This window comes from Periplaneta americana, chromosome 8 (assembly GCF_040183065.1).
Source record: "Periplaneta americana isolate PAMFEO1 chromosome 8, P.americana_PAMFEO1_priV1, whole genome shotgun sequence".
NCBI lineage: Eukaryota > Metazoa > Arthropoda > Insecta > Blattodea > Blattidae > Periplaneta > Periplaneta americana.
In genome coordinates this window covers 23,117,112-23,141,107 of record NC_091124.1, presented here as the reverse complement: position 1 = coordinate 23,141,107, position 23,996 = coordinate 23,117,112, and the positions used below count along the sequence as shown (strand labels likewise).

General features: G+C 34.6%; 1 protein-coding gene across 1 annotated transcript in view; it reads right to left on the bottom strand.

The window, feature by feature from the left end:
* LOC138704578 (eIF-2-alpha kinase GCN2-like) overlaps positions 1 to 17,415 on the bottom strand; it is a 72,144-nt gene extending 54,729 nt beyond the window's left edge. Inside the window, exons 1-7 of the mRNA XM_069832623.1 lie at positions 16,393 to 17,415; positions 12,297 to 12,407; positions 9,932 to 10,039; positions 9,413 to 9,562; positions 8,732 to 8,968; positions 8,318 to 8,451; positions 4,073 to 4,399 (exon numbers count right to left, since the gene is read on the bottom strand). Of these exons, the coding sequence (XP_069688724.1) occupies positions 4,073 to 4,399; positions 8,318 to 8,451; positions 8,732 to 8,968; positions 9,413 to 9,562; positions 9,932 to 10,039; positions 12,297 to 12,407; positions 16,393 to 16,506 (1,181 nt within the window). The 5' untranslated portion in view covers positions 16,507 to 17,415. The remainder of the gene's footprint in view (positions 1 to 4,072; positions 4,400 to 8,317; positions 8,452 to 8,731; positions 8,969 to 9,412; positions 9,563 to 9,931; positions 10,040 to 12,296; positions 12,408 to 16,392) is intronic.
* Positions 17,416 to 23,996: the final 6,581 nt, after the last annotated feature.

Here is a 23,996-nt window from a genome sequence, read left to right as displayed (position 1 = left end):
TTTTATTGATGTGTTGTCAAGATAAAAGTCACGGTTGTTTACTGTATCATATTATGTAATGCTTATATCAATGCAGTAATTTTTTGTTATATTGTGTAACCATGGAGAATAATAAAATAACATTATACAGAAAAATACAGGGTGTCATTTAAAAATGTTTCTGATGACTTGCACAACAATGGTATTAAGAATGGTTTCTTTCTATGAAAAAGTGTTTTTTAAAATATACTGTTTGATGTGTCCGAGCATTTTTCGAAAAACATTTTCATTTAGCTGTAGTAGAAAATATGCGTGACTTTTGAAACGCACTGTATATTCGCAATTAATATTTTCCTTGCTTACCGATTATTTAATATATACATAATAGCACAAAACATCTATCAAATGCAAAGGAAAGGCAAAATAAGGCACTAAACCTTAAAATAGGCAACGGAAGTAAAATAAGCAAAAATAAAAATGGATCCTACTGTCCTGAAGTATGCGAAAACATATTTTTCTCTATTAAACTCTTTTCTGAAGCTACCCAGTTAAAGCATTTTGCTTAACTTCCAGGCTCTAATCATCATCATTATCCCATCAAACTATCGATCTGTTTCAGCCCGTTATCCAGAAGTTTCTTCAGAGGATGCCCCTGATTTCTTTTGGCTTGTGGTATTTCAGAATCAACTTGGAATTGTGTCCATGTTCATTCTCCACACATGTTTGATCCAGTTAGTTTTGCATTTATTCATTTTTGTCAAAATGCGTTCAGTTTTTAATTCACTGTGAACATCTTTATTATGTTTGTGATCCTAATGTATTTAGCTGTTTTGATTAAAAATTTAGCTTCTGCTGTTGTAATTCTTGATTTGTTTCATATCCACACCTTTTAATCAATTGATGAACTGTTACGCTTGTAAACTGATTTAATCTATGTACTACGTATTATATATTTTTGCATAATTCTTTACTTGTTCCACATCTCAAAGCTAAAATTATAATTAAGATCTACGGAATACAATAAATGAAATGAAATACAAACAATTTGTGGACATTATATTCGGTTGCTATCAAAACTGTCCGATAACAGAAATAGTTACTGAACAGAGATGCTCATTAAGGGTCGTATTCATAGACGAGACTTTGGACCAAAGTTGACTTCGAAAAGTACAAAGTCACCATTTTCCTATTCACAGTCGACACTTTGAGAAAAATAAACTTCAATCGTGACTTTACTACGAAGTCGCCGAAAATCTAGACTTTGACTTTGACTTTGACTTTTGTTCGCGCGAAAAAGGTAAATGACTGATATTTGGGAAATTGTTGAATTTTCCGAGAATATTGAAGACATCTAGGAGATTATTAAAGCTTCTCATGTTCCTTAGCGAATTATTATAGATTATAAATTCAAATCAAAGTACCTACAGATTTTATAAAAAGACAGTGTTAAATATCCTCATGTTTCAACTTTCATTTATGAATAATCAAAGAGGATTATCTGTTTCATCAATAATTCAACTTATTTCATCGCGATTTTACGCTATAGGTAAGGATTAATAGCTTAATATTGATTCTTACTATTTAATTCTACAGAGGACAGGTTATCCAGTTGGAAATGCAGTTAATTTATAATTCTTGCGGACGTCATAATAATGTTTTCTGCATATTTACTTCAGATAATTTTTAAGTAGTTTCTGCAGACATGTAGGGAATAATTCTGCCAACGGTCAGCAGGATAATATGTCTCTTTCATAGTCTGTCATTGGTGGAATCTTATCTTCCATATCATCACGACAAAATTATTTTATGATGAAATAATTTCAGGGCTTAATGCGAAACTAACGTAACTATAATAGATGTTTTATTCACAACAAAGTTCTTAACACGTAATACTATTTCAGATAAACTATACCATTATGTTTCGTAGTTATGAACTGTGTTATATACAAGACTGTTCGAACTGCCACATCAGTAAATTTAGGAATGCAGTTATATTGTCAGACTCCAAAGCAGCTATTCTATCAATAGTCTCTAAACACACACCTTCATCTCAAACAGCAGAAATAACTAAAATGCTCTCTCAATTAATATCACTCAATAAAAGAATTGTATTCCAATGGATACCATCCCATTGTGGAATCCTGGGAAACGAGAATGCGGATGCTTTAGCAAAGAAGGGCAGCACTGCTACTTACAGACCTGTTACTAAATCTACGTATTACTCTATAAAAAGATTTATTAAATCTACATACTTAGACTTCAACAAACAAAATTTGATAACAGAATCCCAAGGGAAAAGATGGAACTCTCTGCATCAAAATCCACAGTTAATTCCCGATTTACCACGAAAATCGTCTGTAGCTGCATTTAGATTGGCAACAGGCCATGATTGTTTGGCCAAACACCTGCATAGAATTGGAATATATCAGTCCCCTAACTGTCCATTGTGCAACTCAAACCAAGAAATGGATTCGGGACACCTCAAAATCTGTGCTACAGTGGCTGGTCATGATAATATCTTTGACAAATATTGGAGTGCAAGAGGTCAAATGACTTTATTGTCAAACGCCTGGCATTAGAAAACAACAACAACGATTTTTTGTGGCCAGGTAGAAGAACAAATTGTTATCGATTGATGTAAAGACCTAAAAATGTCAATTTTTGTACTTACGTTAGTTTTACAGTAAGCCCTCGAATAATATTATTATGTAAAGCTGAAACAACAGTTAAGAATTGCTTAACATGTACCGATGTTCAATTGTTTCATTGAATTGTGACTCAAAATATGGCTTTGATTGTTGATTCAACTATCTATTAATTTAATTCGTTTAGAAGGCAGTGATTTTAATTGCCAACATGATCGTCAAATCTCGACGTACCAAAATCAAATTCAAAGCCTCGGAAGTATTGTCTATGAATAGGACAAAGTTAAACTTTACTACGAAAGTCGACTTTGGGAAGTCTTCATCCAAAGTCTCCTTTATGAATATGGCCCTAAGACAAGTTGGTTTAATCAGGGTGCGAATTAACGGGGGAGATGGGGGGGGGGGAATTTCCCCCCTGTTGGAAAGTAGTTATCACCTCTCATAAATTCATATTAACATCCCTGCTAGGGATAACTTCTATACCCCTCCAAAATATAATTGTTTTAATACGAGTATATGTATTTTATAAAGTATAAAATAAGCAAAGAAAACAGGCATCATCACCAGTAAGCTGACAATAATTAATAACTTAGGAATTACACACCTTACCTTAAGCCTGCTCATGGATATAATTATTCTTATGATCAAGATGCAAGACAAGCAACTCAGTGCGACCAAGCGTTGAGCCGTATCGAATGAGGATAATAATAATTTTATGCTCGACCATGCCGAAATGTAGTAATTATACACCTGGTACCAGACCTTTAATGCATGTCATTAAAGTACACCTACTCATTAAAGGTCAGGTCTTTCAGCCAATGACGACTCAGGTTACAACTGTTCAGCCAATGACAGGTCAGCTTTCTACCGTTATAAAACTGTAAGTATCGATTATTCTCGGATATGCAATCGAAAGAGAATTAGCGAAAAGTCACCGAGGCTGGAAATCCAATACTGTCGCAGAAGGTTATGTTCTGTTATTATAATAATTAGCGTTAATTGTAAATAATATTCAAATAAATTCAATTTGTCATCTCGTTTTTCAATGTCTAATTTTATTTCAATGTTATCTCTGTAGGTTCTTATGGCCTAGCAAGGTCAATGTGGACATCTGTTCCTTGGAAAAAATCAATACTTTCGCGTCTGCGCACATCTCACAACATACGGGACATTGCTCCAGGTCAGATACAATAAAATTAATAATATCAAGTTAGAAATATGGTCGAGCATAAAAAGTCGTATGAAACTCGCCTATAATGGTAATTAAGAAGCTCGTATGAAAATTATGAAACTCGCTTGCGCTCGTTTCATAAATATCCATACTCACTTCTTAATTACCTTCATTATAGGCTCGTTGCATAATGTACTATTATGTGTGGTATTCTCTATCTAGAATTCTATCCCCCCTCATCAGAAATCTTAATTCACACCCTGTTTATAATACTCACCATAAGTTGCTCTTGCAGAATTCCATTTGAATACACATCCATTGAATTTGTTCACAATCAGTACCATCAGTATTCTTGTTCCCTGCATCATCTTTGTTGCACTGATCTAGTTGGGAATGAGTTTGTTTTGAATCATCATCACAATTCTTGTCATCTGTTTCATCTTTGCTGCATTGATCTGGCTGGGAATTAGTTCGTTTCGAATCTGTATCATCAGAATTCATATCACCTATATCAACCTTGCTGAACAGATCTGGCAGGCAGCTTGCTTCATCCAACAATGGTACCTCATCATTCTCAAATACAATACTAGAGTCTGACTCAGACCTGAAAAAAACAAAGAAAAAACATTTTAGATGAAATATCATCCTGCCTTTGCAAGAGTGAATCAGAACTCTTACAAACAAACTTTCACAGGCTGTTCAGGGATGTTGGCTGAATGTTTTGATATAAGGAACGTATGGTCTCTGATGACTTAATACTGAGTAATGTGTTGTTGATGTGTTTACTTGTAGCCTGTCGTTTGGATGATGATAAGATGGGTTCTGATAGATTACAAGGGAAAATTAAAAGTAATCAACTAAGTTCTGAAGTAGGTACTGTAATATCATAAACTGTAATACAAACAATACAGAAATTGCATGAGTAATGAAACAAACCTTAGAACAAAACTCATACTTGTTTGTTAAACAATTCACTACACAGTACACTGTGTACTCTTCACTTTGTTTAAAGCAGCTGTTCAAAATGTCGACCTCCATGATCTCTACAAACTGTACAGCGACTGTATTCTCAAAACAGTTACTTACGTATATCATATATATTTTAATGTACCGAAGTACATATGATATTTCCATGCAGATATTCTGCGTCGTCATACGATGAAAGAGTAATGGAACGGAGAAAAATTCTCTCTGGCACCGGGATTTGAACCCGGGTTTTCAGCTCTACGTGCTGATGCGTTATCCACTAAGCCACACCGGATACCCATCCCGGTGTCGGACAGAATCGTCTCAGTTTAAGTTCCAACTCTTGGGTTCCCTCTAGTGGCCGCCGTCTGCACTACGTCATAGATGTCTATGAACGTAGGACTGAAATCCACACATGTGCTGAGGTGCACTCGTTATGAGTGACTAGTTGGCCGGGATCCGACAGAATAAGCGCCGTCTTAAATCACGAAGTGACTTATGCATATCATATATATTTTAATGTACCGAAGTACATATGATATTTCCATGCGTAAGTCACTTCGTGATTTAAGAGGGCGCTTATTCCATCGGATCCCGGCCACCTGGTCACTCATAACGAGTGCACCTCAGCACATGTGTGGACTTCAGTCCTACATTCATAGACATCTATGACGCAGTGCAGAGGGCGGCCACTAGAGGGAACCCAAGAGTTGGAACTTAAACCGAGACGATTCTGTCCGACACCGGGATGGGTATCCGGTGTGGCTTAGTGGATAAAGCATCAGCACGTAGAGCTGAAAACCTGGGTTCAAATCCCGGTGCCGGAGAGAATTTTTCTCCGTTCCATTACTCTTTCATCGTATGATGACGCAGAATATCTGCATGGAAATATCATATGTACTTCGGTACATTAAAATATATATGATATGCGTAAGTCACTTCGTGATTTAAGACGGTCCTTATTCCGTCGGATCCCGGCCAACTAGTCACTCATAACGAGTGCACTTCAGCACATGTGTGGACTTCGGGCCTACGTTCATAGACATCTATGACGCAGTGCAGAGGGCGGCCACTAGAGGGAACCCAAGAGTTGGAATTTAAACTGAGACGATTCTGTCAGACACCGGGATGGGTATCCGGTGTGGATAAAGCATCAGCACGTAGAGCTGAAAACCTGGGTTCAAATCCCGGTGCCGGAGAGAATTTTTCTCAGTTCCATTACTCTTTCATCGTATGATGACGCAGAATATCTGCATGGAAATATCATATGTACTTCGGTACATTAAAATATATATGATATGCGTAAGTCACTTCGTGATTTAAGACGGCGCTTATTCCGTCGGATCCCGGCCAACTAGTCACTCATAACGAGTGCACCTCAGCACATGTGTGGACTTCAGTCCTACGTTCATAGACATCTATGACATAGTGCAGAAGGGGCCACTAGAGGGAACCCAAGAGTTGGAACTTAAACTGAGACGATTCTGTCCGACACCGGGATGGGTATCCGGTGTGGCTTAGTGGATAAAGCATCAGCACGTAGAGCTGAAAACCTGGGTTCAAATCCCGGTGCCGGAGAGAATTTTTCTCCATTCCATTACTCTTTCATCGTTTGATGACGCAGAATATCTGCATGGAAATATCATATGTACTTCGGTACATTAAAATATATATTACTTTGATATGTCAAAACAGTTGATTGGCTTACATTGACATGTCATGCAATATGGCGACTGCTGAAATAAGAATGAGCACTTACTCAGTAATTAGTCACTGGAGACCATATCAAAACACTCAGCCAACATCCCTGAACAACTTGTGAAAGTTTGTCTGAATTTGAATTTGTACAGAAGTATCAAGTGTGGATACTTTTTGAAAAGCTCTTAATGACCATTATTCAAATTTAAAAACATACTAGTGGCTTGTGCAGCAAATGCTGCAAACTAAGTTCATTAGACGTTCAAATAAACATTTTTCAGATTTATTTTCAATGAAGAATACCAGACGTTCTGAAAGTTATTTGCTTCCATAGTAATGAAACATACTCCTTCTGAATGGTTTTTTTATGCCAAATACTTTTTCTTGAACCTATCCACCTTCAGTTTTTTAGTTTGAAAGCGAAAACGCAAGTAACAATGTCAAGACGATCAGTCGGTTTTTCATGTGGGAGTAAAGCAGTAGCTATTTCAGGTCACTGTGGATTGTGGGTGAAAGTTAAAAAATATATACATCACATTTGCTATGCTTTCGAATAGACATAGCATCTTGGTTTAGCTGCTGCATGTTTCGTAAACTACCTTGAAATGTAGAGAGTAAAATCATTTTATCCTGCTAAGAGATCTTGCTGAAATGATCGGAAGACTACAAAATCTTGTAGGCCTCTTATTTTATCAGTAAGTAATACCTTTTGGTCTTTCCTTAGAAACTCTAATTCTTGCGCTCTCTCGAGCCAATACTGAAGAGAATCACGTATATAAATATCTACACCACACTGCCACTAAATATATGAAAAAGACCCAACCCCACTTGATTAATAACTATAAAATTATTTGGTTATTAATAACAATATTATTATCTGACGTAAGTTTTATAGTTATCAGTAACATATACTATATATACGCCACACAGTAAATTATAGAAATCAAGATCTAATTTAAGATATTTTCTAAATCTACTTATATAACCCCAAAACATTTGACTTTCATATCATCAATATAGCATTAATAGTGTAATTAATGAAAAACAGTCACATCATGATAATAATATTTCATTTCTAATGGTAATAATGTCATCAAACCATCTCAAGTTTTGTAGTTTTTAACATCCAATACACAGCTGTACTCAGAAAATTACATACCACAGAATCAGACCTGTAAATTGTTTTAGCAAGTCTTTAAGTTTTTAATAACCAATTTAATTTGAGCTCTAAATATGTCAGCATTCTTGCAGATCATGGCCTTAGTGTAACATTGTTTACTGTAGTGTGTGTTTTGTTTTATTCTGAAATGCAATTACTGACGACAGATGGATTTTAGATAATAAGAAAATTATGTCGAAAAATTGACATTTCACTGAAACCTACTATTTTTCTGAAAAACTTTGGGTTCCAAGCTTCAAAATGAGGGGTCATTTATTATTTTCCATTTGGCCGTTTTCCCGTAATTTGCATTACCAGTTCAAATTATATATATAGATATTGGGAATTCGATCTAAAATAAGAGAGTTGGAGTTACTTCCGGTTAAACCGGAAGTATAAAAAACTCGGTAATACCTAATACCATTATTGAGTTCTTAGTATATGGTTATCCCCACATACCAAATTTCATGTCACTGAACCACATGCTTCAAAAGTTATTTAGGTGGTGCGGTTAATTAACTCTGTATATATATATATATATATATTTGGTCAGAGAAAACAAAAGTGTTCCATATTTATTTGCTTATATTACAGAGGTTCTTAATATAAGCAAATAAAAGATGGAAGTTTTTTACCCTATTAACGACCAACTTCCCTTAACAAGGCCTCACATATATATACTGTATACTTCATACATACGAGCAATCAGCTCCTTCACCCTCATCTGACAAGTCATCGATGTCATAATCTTCATCACTGTATTCCGATTCATGTAATTTGTTTTCCAAAATTTCCTCCTCTTGTCTCTTGATGATGTCAGCAGAAACAATTATCTGCACAATAATAGTACAAAATGGATGTCTTTAAATATCACTTTCTCATTATACGTATTATATCAAGAAGTAACTACAAAAAACTTCCTATGAACTGTGATAAAAGTTAGAACATTGTAAGTAGTGAAACATTTTGACAGAAGAAACACAACAGAGTATACGTAATATTTTGTTATAAGATAATCAATAATTATGTAAGTATCGGTATTAATAATTTACCTACAAGTCAACACAACACAAACTACTATTATGTCAAATCTGAACACTCCATTTTACTCACTTGTTCGTCAGTGATGCCGCTGACAGTTGGGGATGGAGAAATATTAATTCCAAATTCAGATGCAAAGCTAGTGATGTCCTTCTCCAGCCAGGAACCAAAATAACGTACAACATGATCATGTTTCAATTTAGCCAAGACTGCAGCTTCACGCTTATACTTATCCATCAGTTTTTCATCCTTTGTATCCAACCTAACAAGTTTTATAGCATATTCGTTGCTTTCGAACTTATTTCGTACCTATTAAAAAAACATGTTGAATTAATTATCACTTTTACTCCAATTTGCATCAATACTAGCAGCGGCAGCGGCGGCGGTGGTGGTGGTGGTGGTGGTGGTGGTGGTGGTGGTGGTGGTGGGGGTGGTAGCTATAGTAGTAGTAGTAGTAGTAGTAGTAGTAGTAGTAGTAGTAGTAGTAGTAGTAGTAATCATCATCATCATCATCATCATTTCATGTATTGAGCCTAGTGGCCCATTACAGTCTCTTGCCAATGTTTCAATGGTCTGCCCAAAGATCTCTTGCCCAGAGGATGATAATTCACCATTTGACGTGGAATTCTAGATCGAGGCATCCTGTTTACATGTGATTTCCAATGATGACGACGACGATGATGATGTTGATGATGATAATGATCTGAAACCTCATCAATAATACTACAATTGTGATTAAAATAAAACAAATACCTTTATAACGCTTCCGTAGGTACCTTCCCCTAGATTCTCCAGGATGTCAAATTCATTCTCAATTTTGGATAGACCACTTGAAGAAGTTCGTGAAAATGTCTGTTTATCAGGACTCTGTTCTTCACCACCTGATTCTCTTTTATCTTTACTCTAGAATGAGATAAAAGAGTTTATCACAGACAAATAAAGAAAAGAATCAAAAAGAGTGCAGAAGAAAGAATGGGAAGAGGCAAGAAAAGAATGGTAATCTAGGATGAAGTCAGGAGAGATGCAAGCACATAGAGAACAGCAAATGAAAGACATGGAGGGCTGGAAAGAGGGAAGGCAAAATATAAAATGACAAAATGCCTTCCATATTCACCCAAACACACTTATGAAATTATTATTATTACTATTATTATTATTATTATTATTATTATTTACTATTTTGTTAGCGGTTCCCCATAAACTGTCCCCCTTGTCCCTTCAGAGGACTGAGTGCCACTCTTTTTGATATGAATTTTACATAATAGAAATTACCTGTTTCTCTATTTCCAGCTCTGGGATGGGGTCCATAAAATGACTTCGAACTTCTGAGATAAAAGCCATAAATAGTGACTTGTTTTCCTTAGGTGAAGGCAAAGAGCGCTGCAAAAAAAAAAAAAGTCATAACAAGCATTAACAAACAAATCTAAATATATACGTACTAAGTTGTACTTTACAGTTTGCTTCTTGCTAGCTTTTTTTTTTCCCCCTGAGGGCCCGCTTACACTGCAGCCTGGTTCTAAACATTCACTTAACACTCAAGTATAAACGTTTCATATTAAAAGAAGTCCGAATTTGGCTTTAAAAATGAAAATTCAGCGAAAATGACCCTTAGATAATCCACAAATAAGTTGCATACACCAAGCCATAAAATGCATATAGAGTAAATAAATTGAAAAACAAGAATGTCGCAAGATAAATCTTTGAATCATAGGCTAATTTGCTTGGAGACACCAACATCACTGAGAAGGAGAGGGAGATGGAGGCTGGGAAGGAAGCTGCAGCATCACTACCACTACTGCTATTAGTACTATTATTTTTTAATTGGTTATTTTACGATGTGGTTATCTATCTAGTGTTTGAGTGTGATGATGATAATGCGAGATGAGTCCAGGGACCAACACCGAAAGTTACCCAACATTTGTTCTTAATGGGTTTAGAAAAAAACCCGGAAAAAACCTCAACTAGGTAACTTGTCCCAACCAGAATTTGAACCCAGGCCACCACTGGCCACTAGTTTCCCAGACATGCTAAGCATTATTCCACAGTGGTGGACGATTACTACTATTTATTATTTTTATTATTATTATTATTATTATTATTATTATTATTATTACATGCCATTCAACGTAGATCTGATTATAACGGTATGAAAATTAATATTTCTAAAACATGCGTTATCTCTTTCTCTAGGAAGACAACTACATTAAAGTTTAACTATTCGCTATCGAATGCCGCCACAACCAGGAAGGACTGTATTAAGGATCTCGGTATATATCTTGATTCTAAATTGTACTTTCATGAACATGTTGATCATTTATTTAATCATTCACTAAGAATGCTTGGTCTCATTAGGTCTATTACTTATTCCTTTTCCTCTCCTGATACACTACTTACATTATATTATGCTTTAGTATGGTCTAAATTAGAATATGCATCTGTTGCGTGGAACTCTATTACTTCAACTGATTCAGCTAAACTAGAAAATATCCAAAGAAAATTAATTTCTCTTTGTGCGTTCAGATTTGTACCTAACTCCTCTTCTTTAAATTATGAACTATCTAGTAAATATTTTAACTGTACCAGTCTGTATTCGAGACGTCAGGATATTGATTACACTTTCTTTAATAATGCTATTAATGGTGTCATTGATTGTGATTCTTTTATACATAACACCTACCTTAAAATTCCCGTGAAAGGTTTTCGTGGTCAAAGAATTTTCTTCACTAAATTATTTAAATCCCTTTCTCCAATAGCCAGGTGTATTAAAAGTGCTAATTTGCAAGATCTGATTTGATTTTACTTATGCATGATATATCCTTACTTGTTATTTAATACTATATTTTATTATTTGTTAGATATCGCCATTTATTTTGTTGCATTTGGTGAATGATTAATGTTGACCATTATATTGATTGTATTTCATCTCACTGCCATTTCTGTCATTCATTCTCATAATCATTTGTTCTGTTTTGTTTTTCATTTTGTGCTAAACTGTAATTGGCTTTGTGCTGTTGTTTTGCACATTAATATTCGGAATAAATAAATAAATAAATTAGGCTTACTAGAATAAAATAATAATAATAATAATAATAATAATAATAATAATAATAATAATGTTGTTGTTATTGTTATTGTTGTTGTTATTATTATTATTATTATTATTATTATTATTATAATTATTATTATTATTATTATTATTTCAAGGCAAAAGATAAATCAAGAATATCTGCAGAGGAAATGAAATATTTAAGAACAGCAGTTTATAAATGGAATGATTACAAAACAAATATAGCAATTTTGGAAGAACAGAATTACACTAAAAAATTACACCCTGGCACGAACAAGAAACCCTGAATGACCACTGAAGAAACTTCTAGACCTTTCAATATGAGACTGGCCCAACTCCGATGGTGATGATGATGATGATGATGATATTATTATTATTATTTTATTACCAGCAGCAGTAGCAATAGGAGTAGTAAGAAATATTATTACCAATAAACTGCAATATCACTTAACACAGTATCAATTTCTAGCGTTCAGAGCTGACAGCAAAAGTAGTACGAACATCTGCTTCTCTTGGTCTTGAAGGATATGCATGGTAAACCATGTCTTGGAACAAAACAAGAATATTTACCCATTTATCGTTAATTTTTTTTAATCGTTGTTTTTGCTGCTCTTCATATGATGATATTATTTCTTCATAGAAAGATTTATTTGTCTGTTTCTTCCATCCGCTCTGAAAGGCCTGCAACAATCATACATCAATCGTACATCAAAAGAATTAAATTTATAGTTTCCTGTTGCTGTGCTAAATTACCAAATTGAAGGATTAAAAAAAAAAAAAAAAAAAAGAAAAAAGAACCATCGTCCAAAATATGCAAATTTGAGATATTAAGCATGTGGTGAACGTATTGTAGCGGCTATCTACTGAATTAGTTGTTAGTGGAAAAAAATACCATAGGCCTATGTTATAGGAGTGGAAATTTTCAGCGGTTTTCATAGGTCTAAAATAACCATAGTCCAAAAACACAGTCATTGTCCAGGACGATGGTAGCATTTACAAATATCCCATTCAGATCATCTTAAAAACATTTATCCATACAATTTTAAAGTGTAGTAGACTGGTAATATTGCATCTTATGCATGTGGCAAAAGCCACTTCAGAGAAAAATACTTCAGCATGTGAATTGTTGTATTAGTTATGGAGTCATCTTCAGGTGCAGAAGTAATCCCACTGAAGAACGAAAGGAGTAGAAACAGGATAGTGTACACCTAGGTATTTTGAATAGCGGGGAAATTTGGATAATGTTGAATGTTTGTAAGTGTTGCAAGGAGATTTGTGTCGCCATCTTATCTTCTCACGACAACATTAATGCGTGATTAAGGTGAAATATCTATGGTTGGACTTGACATTTAGTAATACAATGAAGTCTTAATGTTTTTAGAAATATTACATCAACTGTCACAATTTATGGTAGTTATAAACAATCTTGCTACTATCATAGCAGCATCTAATGATTTTTAACAAATTTTAATAATTAATGCTCAATGACATTTCAATGCAATGTTATAAACATAGAAAAGTCACTTTTAATACATAATTGATGATATTATGATGTCAACAAGCCACTCTTAAGTTTATCTCCGAATTCGCAGTTGTATAACACATATTTTCAGAATCACAATAATGTTAATATTTTATATTTGATATTATTATGTATTGCCGGATGATGCCCCAGGAGGACGAAAACATTTGCCCCTATAAATAAATTTAGAACAAATGTTACAAAATATAACTTGTTTTTTATGTTTATTGTATGGTAAGTCATAAAAACTGATATTTTAAAGTTTGATACAAGTGTATAGGTATGTAGCCTATATTGGCTTATCTGAAAATCAACATGATTAAATCCAGACGTTTGAAATGGACAGGGCATGTACAGCTCGACCAAGTTAAGTCTGCAAGCCGAGAGGGGAAGTTGGAGACAGTTCTGTAGTGAAAGGAGGCGGTAACGAGAGGAGACCAGTACAGTCTCATATGACAGCAAAGTTTTCCTACTGCGCTTCAGTTCATAGAGCGGTAACAATTTAAGACTTTTGAAATAGACTGTACTTCTACTTCTGCTTGACAGTGAGGTTTGGAGTTCTGATTGGCAAGCGTGGACGTAGGAGAGAAAGTTGCATGAGGGGGGAGGCAGCGTAACTGTTGCCTTTATCTGAAGACAAGGACAACAAATGCGTGCGCTCCGTAGTGTATTTTAAACAATGTGCACACGTTGAAACCTGAGCGTCGAGTGACCTATGTGGCAACTGTGTTTTGCCTCTATATTCCATCCCGATATCCCCACTCGCAGACTTGACTTGGACGAGCTGTAGCACATATGGGCGAATGCAGAAATGTATATACCTTGAGTGTTAATTGGAAGGTCGGAGGGAAAAAGACCTTTGGGGAGGCCGAGATGTAGATGAGAGGATTATATTAAAATGGATTTGAGGGAGGTGGGATATGATGATAGAGATTGGATGAATCTTGCTCAGGATAGGGACTGATGGAGGGCTTATGTGAGGGCAACAATGAACCTACGGGTTCTCTAAAAGCAGTAAGATAACATTTTATGGTAAAAATAAAAACTGGTTTTTAACACTGCATAATATTGTTCCCTTCTGGAAAAAAAATAAAATTAATATCCACGTATGAGAGAAACATCACAGTACGAATTTCAGTAATGTTACCCATCCCATGTAATGTAATAAGTAGGCTATAGCATGAACGACAAAATTCTATCAATAGAGAAAGAGAAATTAAATAGTATAAAGAGAAATTAAAAAAAATAGTAAGGGGGTAAGGTAAAGGTATGCCCGCCACATGCCATGAAGGCACTTGGGGGGCATGGAGGTAGAGCCCCATGCTTTCCATGACCTCGGCACTAGAATGAGGTGGTGTGGTCGGCACCACACTCCGACTGCATTTTACCCCCGGGAAAGACCCGGTACTCAATTTTATAGAAGGCTGAGTGAACCTCGGGGCCGTTCTGGAAGTTTGGCAACGAGAAAATCCTGTCACCACTTGGGATCGAACCCCGAACCTTCCAGTCCGATAGTAAGGGGGAAGAAAAAAACAAAAAATAAAATAGAAAATTAAAAAAAATAAAAATATATATAAAAAGGACAGAAAGGAGAACTACCAGTTAACAGAAGATTATCTTTCAAATGAATGTGTTATCTCAAGTGTGATTACTTCACGTAGGAAGACATAATGTAAGAGATAACATACCTATTTAAGTGATTAATGTCATTGATAAACAGTCAGTTTAATAAAAATATAAAATCCAGAAAACAAGTCGTCTGCCTTTTCGTCTTTTAATTTACATTGAAATTGTCAAAATTTAAATTCCTTCTACAAATTCTATATCATACCTAAGTTACTTCCGAAAATAATTTGACATTCTTTATTCAGGCCTAATTTTCTTCATTTTCATGAGAAGAATTTAAAAGTGGTGAGATAGTAAGGCAATATTGGAGCAATGCTCGAATGGGAACAAGGAGAGAAAAACCGTATTTTGAGAAACCTGCTCCACAGACATTTTGTTCATTTGTCTTCACAGGCGGCTCCTTAAGGTTGTAACAAGTCTGTATTACACCCAAAAATTTTAGAAGCCATAAATTGTTTGAAATAAAATTTGAAGTGATTTAGTTCTCTCTACTAGATCATAGGAACATGATTAGTTTGCTTCGAAGAATCGCGTGAATCATTTCCAGGAGCCTCATCGTTGACTTGGAGTGAACGCACGCCTACTTCTTATGGAAACAGAATGGATCTCAGGATCCTTCCCGGGGTTAAGGGATGAGCGAGATTTTCTCTAGCACAGCTTGAGAGTTGTTAGTAAACGAAATTCTAAGTTCTCAACATATAAGACAGGGGACAATAGCCATCAGTTAGGTTAAGGTTTGAGGGGTGACAGTAAGTGAAAGAGATAGAAACAACACCCTTTCTTGCTCTTGCGAAAGAAACAGGTTTTCCTTCACTTAATCTTGGTGGTGTAATAATCTTCGGTCTTATTTCAAGTATTTTATTTCCGGTTCCGATTCTTCATGATTGTAACTGCTTTAAGGTTCATTTGCTTGAAGGTGGCTTTCGTATTTCAGTTAACAAAGATGTACACCGCAAATCTGTTTATTAGAACAGCCATTTTCAGTGTGCACTTTGGAAGAAAAATCTTAGATTAATCGTCTTGGCAGACTAACGCCACTCCCTGAAATTTCAGAATGCGTTAAAACAAAGACTACATCGTTGAATATAAATTTTAATCTAGACGTAAAATATGTGACAATTTTCTGTGATTGTGCGGTTGGGGGCAAGCAAATTTTTATTTTGTTTGTTGTTCGCCAAGAACGAGAGGTGTGAAGTTTTTCTCTACAAATAAATGAGTGTGATTTTTTAAATATACTGATCTGTTACATTCTTTTACAACTTTTCTCGTTTTAAGAATGATTTGATTTTGTATGGGTATTATTCTTATATATTTTTACTTCCTAAGTTCTGTTATGTTGTGTTCCTGACGTATGCATGCAGTGCATAATTCTGTCCGGACGGGTTCTATAAAAATGTATAATAGGTTTATAAACGATCAGATTTTTCAACAATCAGCCGCCACTGCTTATCTTCGATCGAATCACACCTTCTAGTACAAAGTTATTGTCCGAATGATCTACTACGGCTGGACACTTACCTTGTTCTTCCATCTATCTTGTGATTTCTTCTGCTTCCATCGTCTTCGTATTTTTCTGTTACTCAGTATAAATACTTCATGAGGTAGATATATTCGTACTTCTCGAGGTCGCATTTCTCACCGAGTGTGAATGTAGGCTTAATTCAGCAACTTATCAAAAATTCTAAATCTATAAACTCTACTGAAGATGGCCAATGGCAACCATTGGTGTCACATACATTCCTATTTATACCAGATGATTCCCAACAGTGAAACCAACACACGGAAATATGATTCACTAGAAGAGTGCAAGAAATGTTTGGAACATGGTAAAGAATCCACAAAATATGTACACAACAGAAGAAGGGTTTGAACTTCTTATTCAGATGCTGATGAATTAATCATGCCTTTCTCTTCCGCTTGAAGTACTAACACACGAATACACGATGCAAAAGAACTGCAAAATGTTGTATGACAAATAAGTCATATTACGGTCTATACTCAGCAAGCTAATTGACATTCTACATAATCGTTTAGGTGTCAATAGTTATAGTCACATATTTTAAAAATATTCGTCTCAACTGGTACATACTATGTATTCTTAACTAATTCATTCATTATAAAAATTATTTCAAAATAGGATAAAGCCAGAAACGAACTATGACACCACCGTTGCTTATGGACACCACACACGGAAATTTTATATAGTACGATATTCGCCAACATATACATTTTAGAACTAAGTAAGGTCAATACGGTACACTAATTCCTTGGAGTGTCACTGTTCGAAACAATTATAGTATAATTGAAACAGCTAATAAGTATGATTATATGTTCATATAAAATATTGTCAACGTACAAAATGCTCAATAAGAATTTACTCTAGTTCACCCGTAATTTAACCTCTGTATTACGAAATGGTACCGTAGTGAAGGGATCTCGCATCCTAATAGAAATTTATGTACATATTTATATAGCCTAGAGCACAAGGTCTACGTAGGGATAGAAATATTGTATAGAACGAACATCCTAGTGAATATTTTCGTTTTTAATAAGCACTGTAGTTCATGCTTTCTTCGTGATATTGGCTACATTGAAATCTTCAGAGTAGCCAATACAATAAACACAGCAAATCAGCGTTGCCAATCATCGTAGAAATTAACTGAATGTACATGAAATTTGAATGTTAGCCGGCTGTTACGAAATAATTTTTAATAAAGCGTATCACAGTTAAATATTTATATAATAATGTTACCAAATTTGGGACACATGCTCACAACGCGGCAGAGAAGCTGTAGTCAGATATAAATATTCACACAGAAGACTTTGAACAGAACAATGAGATAATGATATATAATAGTCTATGAAACAATGTAATAATGAGATAGTAGTCAGTATATATAAAACATACTCACATAAGCCCGCCATCGGTCCCTATCCTGAGCAAGATTAATCCAATACCTACCATCATATCCCACCTCCCTCAAATCCATTTTAATATTATCCTCCCATCTACGACTTGGCTTCCCCAAAGATCTTCCAACTAACTCTGTATGCATTTTTACATTCACCATACATACTTTATCTAATATATATCCCACTCCCTCAAATCTATTTTAATATTATCCTCCCATCTACGCCTTGGCCTCCCCAAAGGTCTTCCAACTAACACTCTGTATGCATTTTTACATTCACCATGAGGAAGATAACATAATTTATCTAATATATATCCCACTCCTTCAAATCTATTTTAATATTATCCTCCCATCTACGCCTTGGCCTCCCCAAAGGTCTTCCAGCTAACACTCTGTATGCATTTTCACATTCACCACGAGGAAGATAACATAATTTATCTAATATAATCAGTATATTTGACTTCCAATCAAAAAGTTTGTATAAAACAAGATAAATAATTATATTATTATCAACAGTCATTATAATAATAACAATAATAATATAAAAAAAAAACCAAATTGAAGACCGAGAAAAAAGATGCCCTGCCCATCTCAAAAGTCTGGATGAGAAACCCACAAAAGAAAAGTGACAGGGGTTCATAAGATCCATAAAATGTGTGAAACTTTATGCAACCAGTTGGATGTTATTGATATTTAGATTTTTAACGAATTGGGTCTTTTTTAATTTTTTTTTTTTCCTTCATTTCTTTATTGAATTTATACCATATACCAGTATCTATACAAGTATTTATAATGGATTACTATGTTTCATATGAATTGGTTTATTGGAGAATCGTTAGTATGGGTCTATGATAAGTGAAATATAATTCATGCAAGAAAGTAAGTTCATTATATACAAACAAGTAAATTCATTCATTCTCCTGGCACTACAATCCATGAAGGATTCTGGCCTCTCCTACAGCTCTCGCGCAATCTTTCTTGTCCACACCTCCAATTCCTTATTTCCAGCACCTACACATCTTCTCTGGCATCCATCCACTTCCTCCTGGATACAGTGATAAATATGCAAAAGCTGCAAAAGTGATATAAATGACGAAATAGGTGCACTGGCATTCAAAGATATCTAACCTCTACTAATTGATAGTGATCAATAATTTGTTAGTGTAAGTGTGACTTCTTTAGTTTTTTTTAAGTAAGTTATTTTACGACGCTTTATCTACATCTTTGGTTATTTAGTGTCTGAATGAGATAAAGGTGATAATGCCGGTGAAATGAGTCCGGGGTCCAACACCGAAAGTTACCCAGCATTTGCTCATATTGGGTTGAGGGGAAAAAAAAAAACCTCAACCAGGTAACTTGTCCCAACTGGGAATCGAACCCGGGGCACCTGGTTTCACGGCCAGGCGCGCTAACCATTATTCCACAGGTGTGGACACTTCTTTAGTTAGTACCTCTATGATAACAGTCAGTGTCGCCAATAGTACATAAATATACTCGCATTATAGAATTTAACATTTCATCCCCCTCTGCAGATTGTAAAAAGCTCTACAGTAGCTTTAGCGGAAAGCAGCTTATATTGTCATTTATGAGAATACTTTATACTTAATCTACATAATCATTCCCCCCCCCCCCCACACACACATTTTTACCTTTCCCAATAATAGTGTCACCTATTGAAAACTAACAGAAGTATTTCAAAGTTAGTCTATTTTTTTTATATTTTTGGTGACATCTTGTAATTAAAAATTTCACTTACACAATCAGAAAATTTTAGATCAGATATCTTTGAACGTCAGTGTGCAAGAAGTTTGTTAGTGAGATAATGTGTCAGCATTTTCAGATTTCAGAATATGGTAACCATCTTGTCCAAATTGTCCAAATCTGATAGGTGGCCTCAGTGGCATTTGTGAATCCGAGTTTATTGGATATGACTTAGGTATTTCCAAGACAACCAAAGTCAGGGATGAGTCAGAATGACTCACCTGTCAACACTGTCACTGCTGACGTTTACCTTAACAGAAGTTCTATCAGCAACATATTTACGCATAAAATTTGCGACTGTGTCTCCAAGAAATGTTAAATGTTATGTTTTATTTAATGATGCTTGCAACTGCCGAGGTTACATCAGCGTCGCCAGTGTGCCAGAATTTTGTCCCACACTTAAATGCCATTGATCTGGCCTGGGATCGAATCCGCAACCTCGGGCATAAAAGGCTAGCGCTCTACCAACTGAGCCAACCAGGCCGACTGTCTCCAAGATACTGCTTCTTTCCATATTGCGGTGTCTGTGAGCAATGCTATTTTAACACTGCTTGCTTACGGGAAATCATCAAACTTTCACCGACTACCTCTAGTTAGTAGTAATAATTACTAAATGAAGACAATATCATCACATCCATTTTCGTGTTTACCAACGACACAGACACTTTTCTGAACAGAATGCAGGGAAAATGGCTTTGTTTTGGTGCAGAGTTAATGAAGAAAGATGATGCAGAAATAAAAAGTAGCAGGTGTACCAGCTTACAGCAGCCAATTCTGACTTGTCCTACAAATATAGTAAATACAAATTAAATTAACTCTGCTTAAAACAGAATCCCAAAGGAATATACAGTGGGACACATACAGAAAATACTGATCTTCCTCTTGATCACATCATTTTAGAAGGCCCAATGAAACAAAAAAATCTTTTATGATTTCAGGCTTTCACAGTGATGAACGTGATACCAGGTTTTTGGGTACCTGTACCATATCCTAGATCCGAAGACATTCTGCAACCACCCAGCTGAGTCTTCACCATACAAATAGTGTTTTACCTCCTGGAATTGGACTCGTTTCATGTTTCTGTGGCTACCCATCTGAGTCTTCCATACAAACAGAGCACTTCACTTTCTGTGAATTGGACTGTCACAAAGAACACTAAACTAGCCTAAGGTGACTCTTCCTCCAAGAACCCAACACTCTTTCTCGCCACTATACAGGGTGATTCAGGAATAACAGTAAATGATTTAGGAGGTTGTAGTATGGACTATTCTGAGTCAAAAAGTTCATATTAACATGTGTCCAATTTTCAATTATTGTATAAGTTCGGAAATGCCGGCACTGGTCTTCCCCCCACAGTTACAATTTCAACTTTTTCGCTAAATGATCTACAACCGAAAGGCTTTTTAAAAATCTGTTAAATTATACAGTGATCTTCTGCCATATTACAACAATATCGCACTAGTTATACCTCACTTTGTTTAAATAAACTCTATAACACACTCACTTTACCACCAGAAGTTCAAATAAACACTATAATACAGTAATTTCATCACAAAAAGCGCTTTCAATAGCACCTACCGCCTACCAGCTTAGCGTATTATGACAATGGACAAGACACGTAAATCAGGGTGCATGCGCCAGCTGTTCTACTGTACTGACCAACGAGTTAGAAAGAGATCTCGTTGGTCGCACATCACTTGATTATTAGACATAACTGCCTAACCTTTCAATAGATGACAGCACTAATCAAGGATTTTATAAGGGATAAACAACTTTGGCACACGTAGAAATGATAATTTACAGTCACTTGGTGAAGAAGTCAGAATTTCAAAATTTTGTGGGTCAGGCAAGTCTGCCACTGAGCCATTGTATATTACAGTATATTAAAACATTTTAAAAATCGACCAAAACTCGATTAATCGATTAAATATTCTGATCGATCAACAGCACTACTTAAAACATCACTCATGAGGCAACTAGGCCAGAAGATAAGGGGCAGGTTGGCCAGTTCCCTTCAAGTGTATACAAACAATTTGTTCTTCCTCTGACACATATCGTCAAATGAGATACGCTGTCTGATAATACGAGTACATATCAGCCACAACCTCAACCAGAGATATATTTTACTTTATTAACATAAATTAACAAACAAGGACACTTTGTATAAACGCAAAATAGCTAACACCCAACAACGATTTTCTGAAATATACATTATTATGAAAGCATCACTTAAGTCCTGACAGTGTTGTCATTTTTTTAAGTATTATATTCACTTTTCGCGATATCAATTTGAATTTAATGGATTTATACTCCTTACTATAAGAATTCATTTGATTAATTTACGCAAAATGGGCGTGAACTACAGTCACATCATTCTTATTCCAATTTACAAATTCAGAACATGGCATCTAAATTCAGTGAAAATTGGCAACTAAATGCTTCATAATTGTGAAAGGTGCAATTTACATGAAGTAAGTTAACTCCTCAACATACTTTTAAATACCTACAACTAAATTACACAGAACTAACATTAAATTAGGCCAACACAATAGAGAGCATCTCAAAACACAAAACATATAAGGATAAACAGCAATAAGGATTTTGTTATTTATTTAGGCTATTTATTCACCATCATCATCTGTAACCATTCCCATGTTCCTTATTATAAGAGTCAAGTGTGAAATATCAGCCTCCAGTTTTCTCGATCATTATTTCCATCCATGATCTTCCTCTTCTTTCCACATCTTATTTCATCTGATATTTTTATCTTGTCCTAGGTTTTCCGAATTCAGCCAGTGTCTTCTTCAGTAATCTTTTATCACCCATATTCTCATAACACCAATTTGGTTATTTTCAATTACTTACAATATTTCAATTCACAAAATGTTTCTTATTTCCCCATTGTTCATTTTATCTCTTCTCATTTTCTGTGCTGTGCTGAGATTTCACTGTGAAGAAATTTCGTCTTTGCTGAAAAAGGAATTACTCACCTAAGAAGAAGAAGAAGACTGGGAGTGATAACCTGAAGAGGATGTTGCTAAAGACTGGAATTAGAAACCCAAACACAGCTTTATCCATTCTAGAACATTTTCGAAGTGTTGTTGTTATTGTTATCCAATGTTCAGCTATCTTAGCAATGAAGCCATAAACTGTCTTGCAGTCCAATATTTTTCATAGACATTAAAAGTATTTGGGGGAGACCTGCAGTTAAGATATGGTTTTAAATCTGATGATAAAATCTACCTCAGTACCTATAAATGAATACCTATTTTTCAAGCATAAAACAATGAAGTAAGTGTTTCATAAAACCATAATTATTCCATTCTCATTATCAGAAAAATGTAACAAACCTCCTACATCTATATTAAGTATTAAATTACATAATTCTGATTGTTGTCTTATACAGTGTAAGTGTCCGATTATTAAAAAGTCCTCTGAAGTTAAGTATTTAGGCATAATTTTCGATAATCATTTAAAATGGAACCACCACATTAATTACCTTTGTAATAAATTACGTAAAATAGTATATTATTTTGTTTTATTGAGGAATTACTTGTCAATAAGTTTATTACGTACAATTTATTTAACTTTGTTTCAATCGGTAATTATGTATGGAATTATAGGATGGGGTAGCTCATTTAAATCCAATTTTAATCCACTTTATTTATTACAGAAGAAAATAATTAAAATATGTCTTCATAAACCTATTGATTTTCCATCTCAAAATTTGTTTCTAGACTTTAATGTACTTAACGTAAGACAATTTTATTATATTGTATTAATAAAATTCATACATAAAAATCGAATAATTTTGAATTGTATTCTCATAGTTATGAAACAAAAGGTCTGAATTCTTTAAGATTGTTTGAACCAAAATGCAACACTGTTACAGTATTTAATCACAGTAGTAATTTAGGCCCAAGAATATATAACAAATTTATATTTAAATATCCTAATCTTGTCAATTCGAATAGTTCTAGTATTAAATTTAAAAAGTTATGTATGGATTTTATAAAAATTGAAAAATTGTAAATTTAAATTTATATACTATAATTGCAAATTGTATTGTATAATTATTAATTATAATTGTATTGTATAATTATTAATTTCAATTCAGGAATCCGCCCCTGAGCACGAGTTCTACTCTTTCAGGGGCGAGCTAAAGTTACTTTGTATATTTTATATTTTATGTTACAATTATTAGCAAAATAATAAATAAATAAATAAATAAAATATCCAACTTTCTAGTACATACTACCAAACTGCACGAGAGAAATATTTACAATACATACAGTAAATAGGCATACTTTCATATTAGATGGAAATTCATGGAATACTCTAATACAGGCATCATAATATTTGTTTTGTTCCCACCTACTAAATATTTCCTGTACTATATATATATATATATATATATATATATATATATATATATTTTTACGACACTTT